We start from the raw sequence: 15,378 nt of genomic DNA on the forward strand, positions 1-15,378 counted from the left end.
GTGTGAACGATGAGTGGAGAAGTCAACTTTTGCAAAAGTCAAAAGATCGGTCGAAAGGGTTCAACCCACCAACATTTGTTCCCGACACTTTCTGCAATCTTGCTTCCACACAAGTGAGTATATATCAGATATCAGATGTTTTTGAATGCGCAATGGTTTGCAGAGTATGTTTAGCGCTTAGCGTCGTACTGCTTTCCGAAGGAAGACTGAGAAATCAGCCCGAATTTCTATGTGAGTAACCTAACACTGGCAATATCAATGTGATGCAGTAGATGGAGAGCAGTACTAATACTAGCCCAGAGTTGCAGGCACTAGGTCAACCCCACCTGCCCCTTGTTACCCCCACCCCCATACTTCGCTGCCAGCCAGTCAGCCAGCAGCGGTCACTGAGTGCAGACTTTGGAGAGTACATGTATATGGTCAGCTGTGCAGGATTAAAGGGCAGCTGTTGGGTTGTGGCTCTCAAAATCTGTTCATTAGAATCAGTTCTCATGTAACTGAAACTATACTTAAAAGTTACTTGGTGATTTTGACAGCTTGATAACACAAGTCCGAAGATTTTAGACATGCTACAATGTCTTTAATCGAAGAAAGTTTGCATTCTTGGCCGAGTCAATTCAATGCAGCCCGCTCGAAAATTACTTCCCTTGGACGCGTGACGTCAGCCGCGGAATCGGCCGGGTTGAACGGCGCTCTCTTTATACCGTGTAGTGAGCGCAATCGCCCCCCCCCCCCCCCCCCCGCGGGTTAGGGGGAGGAATTTACCCGATGCTCCCCAGCATGTCGTAAGAGGCGACTAACGGATTCTGTTTCTCCTTTTACCCTTGTTAAGTGTTTCTTGTATAGAATATAGTCAATTTTTGTACAGATTTTAGTCAAGCAGTATGTAAGAAATGTTAAGTGCTTTGTACTGGAAACTTGCATTCTCCCAGTAAGGTAATATATTGTACTACGTTGCAAGCCCCTGGAGCAAATTTTTGATTAGTGCTTTTGTGAACAGGAAACAATTGACAAGTGGCTCTATTCCATTTCCCCTCTAATTCCCCCGTATGTCTACTCTAAAGTTCGAAAAGCAGAGTGAGAGAGAGAGAGAGAGAGAGAGAGAGAGAGAGAGAGAGAGAGAGAGAGAGAGAGAGAGAGAGAGAGAGAGAGAGAGAGAGAGAGAGAGATTGCATCCACTATAGATCAATTCAATGCTCTAATAGCAAAATGACTAAACATATGGTATTAACAAAAACGTTTGCTGTCTAATATAAATGTCTGAATCTGATGAAACAGCGCTGTGTTTTCAGCCAAGGACTTGTCACTATTACTGTACACAGCACACAAAACAGTAATATTATTATTATCTGGTAGAGTATCAATAGTGGTTGCTCTAACATTCGTGTACAATGGACAGTCAAATAAAAAGTGTTCACAATTTTCAACATGAAAACCACACCTGCAGAAAACATCATTTGTCAAATGTCTTTTAAACATATCTGCATTTAAATCGCTTATCTCTAATCTTAATTTACAGTGAATGATTTCTGCTTTTCGAACTTTAGAGTAGACATACGGGGGAATTAGAGGGTCATCTCTGGACAAAAATCTGTTAAAACAACCAATTGAATTCGTTTGTTTTATATTTTTGCTTTCTCCTCATCAGAATAACAAATAATTCCGTTATTGTCAATTGGTGGAATTTCTGACTGTGATAGGCCTTTCTTGGTCATGAAATTATTTACTAACTTCCACCAATCTTTGTTACCAAAATGTATTTGCGAAATTATTCTATCGTCCAATTCAATATCATATTCTTCTTTTCTTTTGCGAATTTTGTCTACTAAAATGTTTCGAATGCGTCTGAATAACGCCCAACACCACATAGAATCTAAACGTTTAGCTAAACTGTGTATCATTTGTTTTTTCCTTATCAACTTTTTAATTCCCTCGGTTATCCATGGGGCATCTCGTTCATTTATCACAACTGTTTTTACAGGCATACAGTGCTTGGCAGCAGTCATAAGTATATCCGTAACGCATTTCACCTGTTAATGTTCATCACGTCAGGTGAGTGATTGGCTGATTCAGTTCCCATTGCTGTTATGTCTAAATTCGCGGGGTCCTTTGATCGAAATAGACGGTACTAAAACTTCTAATATTTCTAATAAACTGACTGTTAGCGTTAGCAAATGATCACAGACATGTCTCAAGAATTATATCAGCATTCGCCTACCGGCTCATGCTTGATATCCATTTTCTCGACATATCTGTTATCATTTGCTAACAGTCAGCATAGGAAAGAACTTAAAAAAACAAACGTAATACATCTACCCGGGAATCATGCATTTGTCAACAAGACACCCGAGTTTCACACCTGATGCTGGACGCCGTCCTGTCCTTTGTCTCGCCGTTAGCAATGGTGGAGTGGGGTGTTTGCGCTGCCTCCACACAAAGCCGTGCCGTTCATTCACAATGACTGGGCTGCTATTTGCTCAGGCTTAGCAAGCGGCTGCTACGCTAGACATCCCTAGAAGGCTGGCCTGAATGTTGATCTCCCTCGGGCACGGCATGTATAACAGGGGAAGGTATAAAAGGTATCTAAAAGGTATTCGAATTTAGAATTGGTTCCCAAACTTTTAATGCAAGTTCAAAAACCGGTGCGCTACAAGTCTGACGGCGTCTCGTCTGGGTCTGGCTTGGATACATTTCCCAGTGTCAACTTGTTTGCTTACTTTTTCCCGTGTCGGGTAACCTGTGATGGCTTGTCTGCGCACGTTAAAGATTCCAGCTTCCTAGAGGAAGTTTTGAAACTTGGCAGCACACATGTACACACACACACACACACACACACACACACACACACACACACACACACTCACACACACACACACACACACACACACACACACACACGCACACACACACATACACACACACACACATACACACACAAACTTACACATGCACACACACATACACACACACACACACATACGCATACACATACACATACACGCACACACACACACACACACACACACGCACCTAAAGTGTGGATGGTTACCTAAGAGGCGGCACTGGGTGCAGTGCCTTTCTAGTGCACTTGCACTACAACAGCACTGGGTGCAGTACTCGCTCCGGCATCGAAGAATTTTGCACTAAAAAATGCACAAAATTTGACCTATTTCGTCGCCTATAGAGGACGGAAAGAATGTCATTTTGAACATTGTTATGACATTCTTTCCGTCAAAAAAGTCAATTTAACGGTGTTAAATGAAGCGACCATCCACACAATTAGGTTGCCATCCAGAGTTTAGGTTGCCATCCACGTGTGGATGGTTGCCTTATGGTGATTTAGGCAACCAAACCTGTGGAAACGGGGGTACACACACACACACACACACACACACACACACACACACACACACACACACACACACACACACAATCAATCAATCAATCAATGAGTCTTATATCGCGCATATTCCGTGGGTACAGTTCTAGGCGCTCTGCAGTGATGCTGTGTGAGATGAAATTGCAGCCATTTCGGCGCATATTTACCCTTTCACGGCCTATTATTCCAAGTCACACGGGTATAGGTAGGCAATTATTAACTGTGCCTAAGCAATTTTGCCAGGAAAGACCCTTTTGTCAATCGTGGGATCTTTAACGTGCACACCCAATGTAGTGTACACGGGGGGAGGTTCGGACACCGAAGAGAGTCTGCACACAAAGTTGACTCTGTGAAATAAATTTCCGCCGAACCTGGGATCGAACTCACGCTGACAGCGGGTAACTGAATACAAATCCAGCGCGCTACCAACTGAGCTATACCCCCCCCCCCCCACACACACACACACACACATTCATTAATATGTTAGCTAACTTCCCCTTATTTAAATGGCTATTTATACATGTTTTAAATCTTTCTATCTATCCATCTATGTATCTCTCTATTTACCTATCTATCTCTCTATCTACCTATCTCTCTCTATATATGTCACGGTAGAGACGAAGATCTGGTAGAAACGACGTTTCTACCGGTAGAGACGAGGATCGTCGTTTCTACCGGTAGAAACGACGATCCTCGTTTCTACCAGTAGAAACGACGTTTCTACCAGTAGAGACGACGATTGGAGTTTCTACCGGTAGAAACGACGTTTCTACCGGTAGAAACGAAGAAATAATACACAAGAGTTTTTAAAACAGATGGTTGCGAGTTGAAAGCGAGAGAAACTTTGATCTTGTCATCAGTAAAACCGCTGGTAAAAGTCTCCTCACATAGCACAAATAATACACAAGTCTTTAAAACAGCTGGTAAAAGTCACCTCACATAGCACAAATAATACACAAGTCTTTAAAACAGCTGGTAAAAGTCACCTCACATAGCACAAATAATACACAAGTCTTTAAAACAGCTGGTAAAAGTCACCTCACATAGCACAAATAATACACAAGGGAACTCTCTCCCTCCCCCCCCCCCCCATAAAAGGCTTGCTCATCACTAGACAGTTTGGAACTGCATTTAGTGCACTAGAAGAATTGTCAGAAGAGGGGTACACTCACCCACCAGAGTGATTGTCTTTGTTCAGACACGATCGGGTGGATTTAGGGTGACATTTTGTAGAGCAGGGTAGCCTACTGCTGCTCGCTTGCACTTGCATTTAGCGGTGTTACATTGGGTCTTCCTTGCACACTACGGGCACACTTGCTTTTTTGCAATACAATATGATTTGGTCACCGATTCTCTGCAGTTTGAAGTGCCATTCCCACACTTCTCGCCCTTATCCAACGGCAAGGCTGATATAGCCTGTGTGTACTTGTCTTGTGTTATCGTAAACGAGTCTCTTTTTGTTGAATCAATGTGAAGCCTTAACAATTTGTAGAACTCTTCTTTTTGTTCCATTGTCAACAATCTTTAGCAAATAGCAAAATAGCTGGCTATAAGAATATTGAAGGTCTGTGGAATACTGTTTTCGGAAGTCAAACTAACAGAGATATTTCACGAATTGTGTTCACTCTGAAGGAAAAAAAAGTTGTGATTGCTGTCTTCGTCTGGTCAGTGAAGGCAGTTGTAGTAGCTAGTGGGTGAACAATATTTGCTGACATTCTCAATACATTTCCCACAAATGCACGTGCTCTGTAAACAACGTTAAAAATGAGTTCATTCCGGTAAGATAGAATTGTGTTCATAATTGACAAAATCACCTACATTGCACACACACACACAAACGTTTTATTCCGATCGTCGTTTCTACCGGTAGAAACTCCGATCGTCGTCTCTACTGGTAGAAACGTCGTTTCTACCGGTAGAAACGAGGATCGTCGTTTCTACCGGTAGAAACGACGATCCTCGTCTCTACCGGTAGAAACGACGTTTCTACCAGATCTTCGTCTCTACCGTGACATATATATCTATCCATCCATGTATCTCTCTATCTACCTATCTATCTATCTATCCATCCATGTATCTCTCTATCTACCCATCTCTCTCTATATATATCTATCCATCCATGTATCTCTCTATCTATCTATCTATCTCTCTATCCATCTACCTAGTCTCTCTCTCTATATATATCTATCCATCCATGTATCTCTCTATCTACCTATCAATCTCTTTATCCATCTACCTATCTCTCTCTATATATCTATCCATCCATGTATCTCTCTATCTACCTATCTATCTCTCTATCTCTCTATTTATCTATCCATCTATGTATCTCTCTATCTACCTATATATCTATCTATCTATCTATATATCTATCTATCTATCTATCTATCTATCTATCTATCTTTTCCCATCTACCTACCTACCTACCTACCTACCTTGTAAGTCCAACGCTCTGAGGATCTGAGTTGATACGTCACGCAACTGCTTTACGTGCCGATTTGAAATTCTCCCCCTGTTTGCTGCGCACACACCGCCGGCACACTGCCTGACAACAAACGGACCGCACGTGCCGCGAGTCACCAATCTCTCTATGACAGGCGGCCAGAACAGCGACCTGAATTGTAAGTCACGCCAGGCGGGGAGTTGTTGACTCTCTTGATGATCTACTTGTTGCGGACTGCAGCTCCAGGGGCGTTTTAATTTCTTCTTCTTCTTCTTCTGCGTTCGTGGGCTGAAACTCCCACGTTCACTTGTGTTTTTGCACGAGTGGATTTGTACGTGTATGACCGTTTTTACCCCGCCATTTAGGCAGCCATACGCCGCTTTCGGAGGACGCATGCAGGGTATTTTCGTGTTTCTATAACCCACCGAACTCCCACATGAATTACAGGATCTTTACCGTGCGCACTTGGTCTTGTGCTTGCGTGTACACACATGAGGCACTATCAGGTCTGCACATAAGTTGACCTGGGAGATCGGAAAAATCTCCACCTTAACCCATCAGGCGTGGTCGGGATTCGAACCCACGACCTTCAGCTTTGGAGGCTGGCGTCTTACCACCAAGCCATTGCGCCCGTCGGACGTTTTAACTGACTGCATTATGCACAGCAATGGGGGTCAAAGGTGGAATGGGAAGCACAGTGAAACACTCAGGAGTTGAAGCCCTGCGTAAAGTGAAACACTCAGGAGTTGAAGCCCTGCGTAAAGTGAAACACTCAGGAGTTGAAGCCCTGCGTAAAAGTGAAACACTCAGGAGTTGAAGCCCTGCGTAAAAGCGAAACACTCAGGAGTTGAAGCCCTGCGTAAAGTGAAACACTCAGGAGTTGAAGCCCTGCGTAAAGTGAAACACTCAGGAGTTGAAGCCCTGCGCAAAGTGAAACACTCAGGAGTTGAAGCCCTGCGTAAAGTGAAACACTCAGGAGTTGAAGCCCTGCGTAAAGTGAAACACTCAGGAGTTGAAGCCCTGCGTAAAGTGAAACACTCAGGAGTTGAAGCCCTGCGTAAAGTGAAACACTCAGGAGTTGAAGCCCTGCGTAAAGTGAAACACTCAGGAGTTGAAGCCCTGCGTAAAGTGAAACACTCAGGAGTTGAAGCCCTGCGTAAAGTGAAACACTCAGGAGTTGAAGCCCTGCGTAAAGTGAAACACCCAGGAGTTGAAGCCCTGCGTAAAAGAAGAAATACTTTTCGTTCACAGACCTACTTCTCTGCAATTCATTTTCCGTTTTTTAAGATCCTGGTACAAAAGTTTGTGGTACTCCTGAAGGCCCGCATACACACATTGCAATCTAAAGATGCAAACACGAACACTTGAGATTATTTTGTTCCATTCGTCACGGTACGAAAAAAGAAAAATAGCCTAATTCACAAAATGTTTGCTTTGACTCGTCAGTCGAATGACCCGGAATAAGACACAAATCTTGAAAGGTAACTGTATGGGTAGTTTTATTATGGACAAAAAGAAACATGAAATCTCGACCTAATGTGTAAAGCGGGCGAACAACCGACAACCTTCCATGCAAGCATACGACTACAGTGTGATCAAGGGAAAGGAGAAACTAGAAAGGAGAAGACGAACAAGAAAAAAAGACGATGCAGAAGTAGAAGGCGTCATGTGTTTTATGCGCCCATTACGTCAGTAAGGACATCTACTTGTCATTCACACAATGCCTAGCTCTGCCGTTCATCGGACACAGCCAGAGTCACGGTGCTAGTTAATTATAGACAGGTGGACGTCAGTCTCTACTTTGCATTCCACGTACCAGGGCTGGCAAAGCATCTACCCGCAAATAAATAGGGGTGCACTGATGTCATTCCTGACTTTCGACTGTCTCCCGTGTAAAGGACACATCGCGTAGAGAACAGTGTGGGCTCTGTTTTGAGGGCAATATCGACAGTGTGAACGAAAGGGGAGTCAGAAACAACTGAACGTGTTATTGAAAGGACTATCAGAAAGAAAAGAAACATTGACAGTGTTATCGGAAGGGGAGTCAGAAACAACTGAACGTGTTATTGAAAGGACTATTAGAAAGAAAAGAAACATTGGAAGCGTTATCGGAAGGGGAGTCAGAAACAACAGAACGTGTTATTGAAAGGACTATTAGAAAGAAAAGAAACATTGAAAGTGTTATCGGAAAGGGGAGTCAGAAACAACTGAACGTGTTTTTGAAAGGACTATTAGAAAGAAAAGAAGCATTGAAAGTGTTATCGGAAGGGGAATCAGAAAGAAAAGAAACGACTGAAAAGCTGAAGCAAGATTCAAAAAGGAAAGATAATGGAAGGAAAGCAGTTAATTGTGTGTTGTGTGGCTCTTCTTGGTGTGTGCATTACAGGTAGGTTTGAATTCGCTGAGTTTCTCGAATTGTTTTCACAATATCTGGCTGTGTTTTCAGTGATTTATGAACATGCTCTACTTTCTTTCTGATAACTTTTTCTTGTGGTCACCTTTCACAGTGTTTGTCTTCATGGTTCTCATGTGTAGTGAGCAATATGAATAAATCTCAAAGTCTCACACTATCTTCCGTTATGATTACCTACGGGAGAGTTGTATTTTGTACCATGCTGCCAGTTTTTCAGGGTTGGAACATTTAGGCTTTGTGTTTTCGTACCTGTTGTTATTCTCATCACTGTGTAGGTACGTTGTAGACGTGCTGTAGGTACGTTGTAGACGTGCTGTAGGTACGTTGTACACGTGCTGTAGGTACGGTGTAGACGTGCTGTAGGTACGGTGTAGACGTGCTGTAGGTACGGTGTAGACGTGCTGTAGGTACGGTGTAGACGTGCTGTAGGTACGTTGTACACGTGCTGTAGGTACGTTGTACACGTGCTGTAGGTACGTTGTAGACGTGCTGTAGGTACGTTGTAGACGATCTGTAGGTGTATATGTCGTGCCGAATTCACGTAATTGCCGATTCCGCGTAATGGGAAACATTTTTGCCCATTTCGCGTAATCGGCAAAACGCTGCCCAATACGTGAAATCGGCAGCGTTTTGCCGAAATCGCGTAAAGGGTTCTAAAATGTGCCCATTTTGGGAAATCGGCAGCCACTTTTTGGTTTTAAAGTTCTCAAATGCCTGGGATATCATCACACTCAGACAACTAGATACTCCAATGGATATATATCGCAATAATCGATACGTTATGGCAAGTTATTGCAGAAAGTGTAGTTTTCATGCATTTCCTGAGTTATGCTCGACACAGACTAACATAGATCATACAAAACATAGTACGGAGGTAAAGCAATGTTAATGCAATGTTCCGGTGACACAAAAAGTAACAGACTAGCTGTCGCTTTTGCGAAATGGGCAAATTTTACAAGCATTTCCGCATTTTCGGCAAAACGCTGCCGATTTCACGTACTGGGCAGCGTTTTGCCGATTACGCGAAATGGGCAAAAATGTTGCCGATTCCGCGAATTCGGCAATTCCGTGAATTCGGCACGACACATACATCGGATAAATGGTTACAGCGTATTTTGTTGGCATAACACAAAAGCTACGGTCCTCTTAACACGAAGAAGGGTAGTACCAAATTGATAAATATGCTCACAATATTCTCATGAAACAGACTCAGTTTATTAAAAAATGGATTCTGTATCAACAGCTAGTAACGGTTGGATAAAGACGAGTGATGTACATTATACAAATAGTCAATGTATTCCTCTGATTTTCGGGACGTGCTCTGAAAATGTACGAAGTAACTGAATATCACATGTGTGTTCAGCTCTGTCATTGCTGTGACTTATCAGTGACAATGCTTTTGAATGTGTCATTATAAAACTGTGCTTGCCTGAATAAAAACATTTAAAAAAAACAACAAAAAAACCAAAAACAAAAACAAAGAAGAAAAAAAAGAAGGGTAGTAGGTTTAGACATGTGTCGCTTAAACAGCTCTCAACATGCAAGATGTAACTACAGTTGATGTCTAGAATGAACCTCATATATATTCCTCTTGTTGCTGCATTACTGCGTGTAAAGCTAATAAAATACGCTGTAACTATTTATTCGGCGTGGTGGTAGAGATGTCGTCTGTATGCAATCGAATATATGCGGTATTGTGTCATGAACAAATGAAAGCGTTTCAATGTAAGCCATACATCTAATAAAAACAAACAAAATATTATTACTTTTTGGGGGGAGGGGCAGTTGTCATGCCAATATTATTGATACATACTCAAGACTCAAATCTCAAAGACTCAAAGATGTTAATGTCTTGATAACAACACGGATCATTATTGTAAAATGACGCCTTCTACTTGTGCAACTTGCGAGGCCAGGAAGGCAAACGTTAGAAGTGACGGATTTCTGTCAATGGGCAGGCTGAACTAAACAGCGTGACTCCACCGATCAGCGAAATCATTTGTTGAACGAGAGTATCAGTTAAAGGTTCACTCCTTCGCATGGACACTTCGGTTCACTGTCTCAAATCTTGCTTGGCTTTTTCCTTACATAAGACCATCCCTCCACTTGGTAGCATACCGAACATCAGCACCCCGACTGCTTGCTTTTGTGAATTGAATGTTGGTTGGTTGGTTATAGTTCAAATCGTCCATACAGCCTATCAATATTGATACGTTGGTTGGTTGGATATAGTTCAAATCGTCCATACAGCCTATCAATATTGATACGTTACTTGGTTGGTTATAGTTCAAATCGTCCACACCTCCTCACCTCACCTACGCCTGTGACCCCGTCTGGGGTATAGGCCGCCAATAATCGTCCACACAGCCTATCAATATTGATACGCGGGACCGATGCAAGTTTGAAACTAGTTTCTTTCATGTCTTTTGCAGTAAAGCGGTGAGTTGAACGTGTTTGACAAATTACATTTTTTATTGGAAAGCCACTTTTACGCATTTAATTCACTACAAAAAAGGTGTCTGTCCACAGAGAGCACAGAGGCTGTTCATTCATGGTACGTCTTCTTCTTCTTCTTCAGCGTTCCACAATTGTCTGGTTACGTGTGAGCTTGTTTGCCCATTTGCTTTCCCCACACTATTCTCTGAGAGCATAGTCAGCTTCACTCCGCTTTCGTTGAGTTGGCATGCTGGGTATTTTCGTGTTTCCATAACCCACCGAACTATGACATGGATTACAGGATCTTTTCCGTGCGCACTTGGTCTTGTGCTTGCATGTACACACGAAGGGGGTTAAGTCACTATCAGGTCTGCACATAAGTTGACTTGGGAGATCGGAAAAATCTCCACTCTTAACCCACCAGGCGGTAGCGACCGGGATTCGAACTCACGACCTCCCGATTAGGAGGCCGACGTCTTATCACCACGCCACTGCGCCCGTCCGGAAATAATAAGCAAGACAGGAGTTCCCATCTGATGTGTTTGTGTTTATATCAGGCTTCCACCCTCTCACTCAACTATTCAGCCCCTCTCTCCCTCCCGTCATCCCCCCTTCTCTCTGTGTGGCTGTATATTTCTCCTCTCTCTCTTTTCGTTGTCAGAGTATCATGATCTTCGAATTAATGTGAAACACTTTTTATTGTTTCGCTTGATTGGAACAAAACGGTCTGATTATTTTATGTTCGTTGTTGAACAGTGTGTCAAGGTGACGGCGACCCTGACCCTCGTCAGCTGGAAGACTCGCTACCTCCTGTCCAAGGTCAGTTCAAGGTCAGGATTGAGTGTGACTATTTCGCTTTCACTCGCATTTGAATTTTAAAAAAATCGTGTAAATTTTATATGACACAGTAAACCATGTAGAGTATTCTCTATATTATTCTGTTTTGAGACTTATGTGACAGGGAGACAACTGCGTCACCCTTCTCAGCAGATTCTGCAGTTGTCCGCCGTTGAAGAGCTCGAGCTATTTATAGCTTGACGTTTCTTCTACGTAGTTGACAACTGATAATTGTAGAGTTCTGTTTATGATAGGGTCTGGCTGCTGCTGTCTCCTTGAGTACCCAGCACAGTGTTTACAGGGCTATTCATTTAGTTCTGAAAGTATGGACTCAGCACAGTGTTTACAGGGCTATTCATTTAGTTCTGAAAGTATGGACCCAGCACAGTGTTTACAGGGCTATTCATTTAGTTCTGAAAGTCTGGACCCAGTTTGACTGTGCTTCGCCTCCAATGGTGATTGTTGTGGTCTTTGCACAAGGTGACACTATAGATCTTTATATATAGGTCCCTGGTAACCAGCCCTCACTCGGGGCCCGGTAGCTCCGTTGGTTCTTGTTTGCTCTAGGGGGGCCCGATAGCTCCGTTGGTTCTTGTTTGCTCTAGGGGGGCCCGGTTGCTCCGTTGGTTCTTGTTTGCTCTAGGGGGGCCTGATAGCTCCGTTGGTTCTTGTTTGCTATAGGGGGACCCGATAGCTCCGTTGGTTCTTGTTTGCTCTAGGGGGGCCCGATAGCTCCGTTGGTTCTTGTTTGCTCTAGAGGGGCCCGGTAGCTCTGTTGGTTCTTGTTTGCTCTAGGGGGGCCCGATAGCTCCGTTGGTTCTTGTTTGCCCTAGGGGGGCCCAGTAGCTCCGTTGGTTCTTGTTTGCTCTAGGGGGGCCCGATAGCTCCGTTGGTTCTTGTTTGCTCTAGGGGGGCCCGGTAGCTCCGTTGGTTCTTGTTTGCTCTAGGGGGGGCCCGATAGCTCCGTTGGTTCTTGTTTGCTGTAGGGGGACCCGATAGCTCCGTTGGTTCTTGTTTGCTCTAGGGGGGCCCGATAGCTCCGTTGGTTCTTGTTTGCTCTAGGGGGGCCCGGTAGCTCCGTTGGTTCTTGTTTGCTCTAGGGGGGCCCGATAGCTCCGTTGGTTCTTGTTTGCTCTAGGGGGGCCCGGTAGCTCCGTTGGTTCTTGTTTGCTCTAGGGGGGCCCGGTTGCTCCGTTGGTTCTTGTTTGCTCTAGGGGGGCCCGGTAGCTCCATTGGTTCTTGTTTGCTCTAGGGGGGCCCGGTTGCTCCGTTGGTTCTTGTTTGCTCTAGGGGGGGCCGGTTGCTCCGTTGGTTCTTGTTTGCTCTAGGGGGGCCCGATAGCTCCGTTGGTTCTTGTTTGCTCTAGGGGGGCCCGGTAACTCCGTTGGTTCTTGTTTGCTCTAGGGGGGGCCCGATAACTCCGTTGGTTCTTGTTTGCTCTAGGGTTGCCCGGTAGCTCCGTTGGTTCTTGTTCGCTCTAGGGGGGCCCGATAGCTCCGTTGGTTCTTGTTTGCTGTAGGGGGACCCGATAGCTCCGTTGGTTCTTGTTTGCTCTAGGGGGGCCCGATAGCTCCGTTGGTTCTTGTTTGCTCTAGGGGGGCCCGGTAGCTCCGTTGGTTCTTGTTTGCTCTAGGGGGGCCCGATAGCTCCGTTGGTTCTTGTTTGCTCTAGTTGGGCCCGGTCGCTCCGTTGGTTCTTGTTTGCTCTAGGGGGGCCCGATAGCTCCGTTGGTTCTTGTTTGCTCTAGGGGGGCCCGGTAGCTCCGTTGGTTCTTGTTTGCTCTAGGGGGGCACGATAGCTCCGTTGGTTCTTGTTTGCTCTAGTTGGGCCCGGTCGCTCCGTTGGTTCTTGTTTGCTCTAGGGGGGCCCGATAGCTCCGTTGGTTCTTGTTTGCTCTAGGGGGGCCCGATAGCTCCGTTGGTTCTTGTTTGCTCTAGGGGGGCCCGGTAGCTCCGTTGGTTCTTGTTTGCTCTAGGGGGGCCCGATAGCTCCGTTGGTTCTTGTTTGCTCTAGGGGGGCCCGGTAGCTCCGTTGGTTCTTGTTTGCTCTAGGGGGGGCCCGGTAGCTCCGTTAGTTCTTGTTTGCTCTAGAGGGGCCCGGTAGCTCTGTTGGTTCTTGTTTGCTCTAGGGGGGCCCGATAGCTCCGTTGGTTCTTGTTTGCTCTAGGGGGGCCCGGTAGCTCCGTTGGTTCTTGTTTGCTCTAGGGGGGCCCGATAGCTCCGTTGGTTCTTGTTTGCGGTAGGGGGACCCGATAGCTCCGTTGGTTCTTGTTTGCTCTAGGGGGGCCCGATAGCTCCGTTGGTTCTTGTTTGCTCAAGGGGGGCCCGGTAGCTCCGTTGGTTCTTGTTTGCTCTAGGGGGGCCCGATAGCTCCGTTGGTTCTTGTTTGCTCTAGGGGGGCCTGATAGCTCCGTTGGTTCTTGTTTGCTCTAGGGGGGCCCGGTAGCTCCGTTGGTTCTTGTTTGCTCTAGGGTTGCCCGGTAGCTCCGTTGGTTCTTGTTCGCTCTAGGGGGGCCCGGTTGCTCCGTTGGTTCTTGTTTGCTCTAGGGGGGCCCGATAGCTCCATTGGTTCTTGTTTGCTCTAGGGGGGCCCGGTTGCTCCGTTGGTTCTTGTTTGCTCAAGGGGGGCCCGGTAGCTCCGTTGGTTCTTGTTTGCTCTAGGGGGGCCCGATAGCTCCGTTGGTTCTTGTTTGCTCAAGGGGGGCCCGGTAGCTCCGTTGGTTCTTGTTTACTCTAGGGGGGCCCGATAGCTCCGTTGGTTCTTGTTTGCTCTAGGGGGGCCCGATAGCTCCGTTGGTTCTTGTTTGCTCTAGGGGGGCCCGGTAGCTCCGTTGGTTCTTGTTTGCTCTAGGGTTGCCCGGTAGCTCCGTTGGTTCTTGTTCGCTCTAGGGGGGCCCGGTTGCTCCGTTGGTTCTTGTTTGCTCTAGGGGGGCCCGATAGCTCCATTGGTTCTTGTTTGCTCTAGGGGGGCCCGGTTGCTCCGTTGGTTCTTGTTTGCTCTAGGGGGGGCCGGTTGCTCCGTTGGTTCTTGTTTGCTCTAGGGGGGCCCGATAGCTCCGTTGGTTCTTGTTTGCTCTAGGGGGGCCCGGTAACTCCGTTGGTTCTTGTTTGCTCTAGGGGGGCCCGATAGCTCCGTTGGTTCTTGTTTGCTCTAGGGGGGCCCGGTAGCTCCGTTGGTTCTTGTTTGCTCTAGGGGGGCCCGATAGCTCCGTTGGTTCTTGTTTGCTCTAGGGGGACCCGATAGCTCCGTTGGTTCTTGTTTGCTCTAGGGGGGCCCGATAGCTCCGTTGGTTCTTGTTTGCTCTAGGGGGGCCCGGTAGCTCCGTTGGTTCTTGTTTGCTCTAGGGGGGCCCGATAGCTCCGTTGGTTCTTGTTTGCTCTAGTTGGGCCCGGTAGCTCCGTTGGTTCTTGTTTACTCTAGGGGGGCCCAATAGCTCCGTTGGTTCTTGTTTGCTCTAGGGGGGCCCGATAACTCCGTTGGTTCTTGTTTGCTCTAGGGTTGCCCGGTAGCTCCGTTGGTTCTTGTTCGCTCTAGGGGGGCCCGATAGCTCCGTTGGTTCTTGTTTGCTCTAGGGGGGCCCGTTAGCTCCGTTGGTTCTTGTTTGCTCTAGGGGGGCCCGGTAGCTCCGTTGGTTCTTGTTTGCTCTAGGGGGGGCGGTAACTCCGTTGGTTCTTGTTTGCTCTAGGGGGACCCGATAGCTCCGTTGGTTCTTGTTTGCTCTAGGGGGTCCCGGTAGCTCCGTTGGTAGAGCACTGGACTTGTGATCGGAATGTCGCAGGTTCGAGTTTGGGCCGGGACGGACACGGGTCAACTTTATGTAAAGACCCAGAGACGGAAGCCATGTCCCACTCCCGTGTCACCACAATGGCACAT

The 15,378-nt window shown here is 46.2% G+C and overlaps 2 protein-coding genes across 6 annotated transcripts in view; both read left to right on the forward strand.

Moving 5' to 3' along the window:
• LOC138950329 (uncharacterized) overlaps nucleotides 1–15,378 on the forward strand; it is a 135,839-nt gene that overhangs the window by 56,935 nt on the left and 63,526 nt on the right. The gene's annotated exons all lie outside the window — the stretch shown is intronic.
• The window catches only part of LOC138950340 (antistasin-like), a 13,980-nt gene continuing 6,190 nt past the window's right edge, over nucleotides 7,589–15,378 (forward strand). The window contains exons 1-2 of one of the 3 annotated variants that reach the window (XM_070322094.1): nucleotides 7,589–8,205; nucleotides 11,425–11,487. In XM_070322094.1, the coding sequence (XP_070178195.1) occupies nucleotides 8,148–8,205; nucleotides 11,425–11,487 (121 nt within the window). In that variant the 5' untranslated portion in view covers nucleotides 7,589–8,147. The remainder of the gene's footprint in view (nucleotides 8,206–11,424; nucleotides 11,488–15,378) is intronic. The other 2 variants (XM_070322092.1, XM_070322093.1) reach the window with 2 other exon arrangements.

This window comes from Littorina saxatilis, linkage group LG16 (assembly GCF_037325665.1).
Source record: "Littorina saxatilis isolate snail1 linkage group LG16, US_GU_Lsax_2.0, whole genome shotgun sequence".
NCBI classification, from domain to species: domain Eukaryota; kingdom Metazoa; phylum Mollusca; class Gastropoda; order Littorinimorpha; family Littorinidae; genus Littorina; species Littorina saxatilis.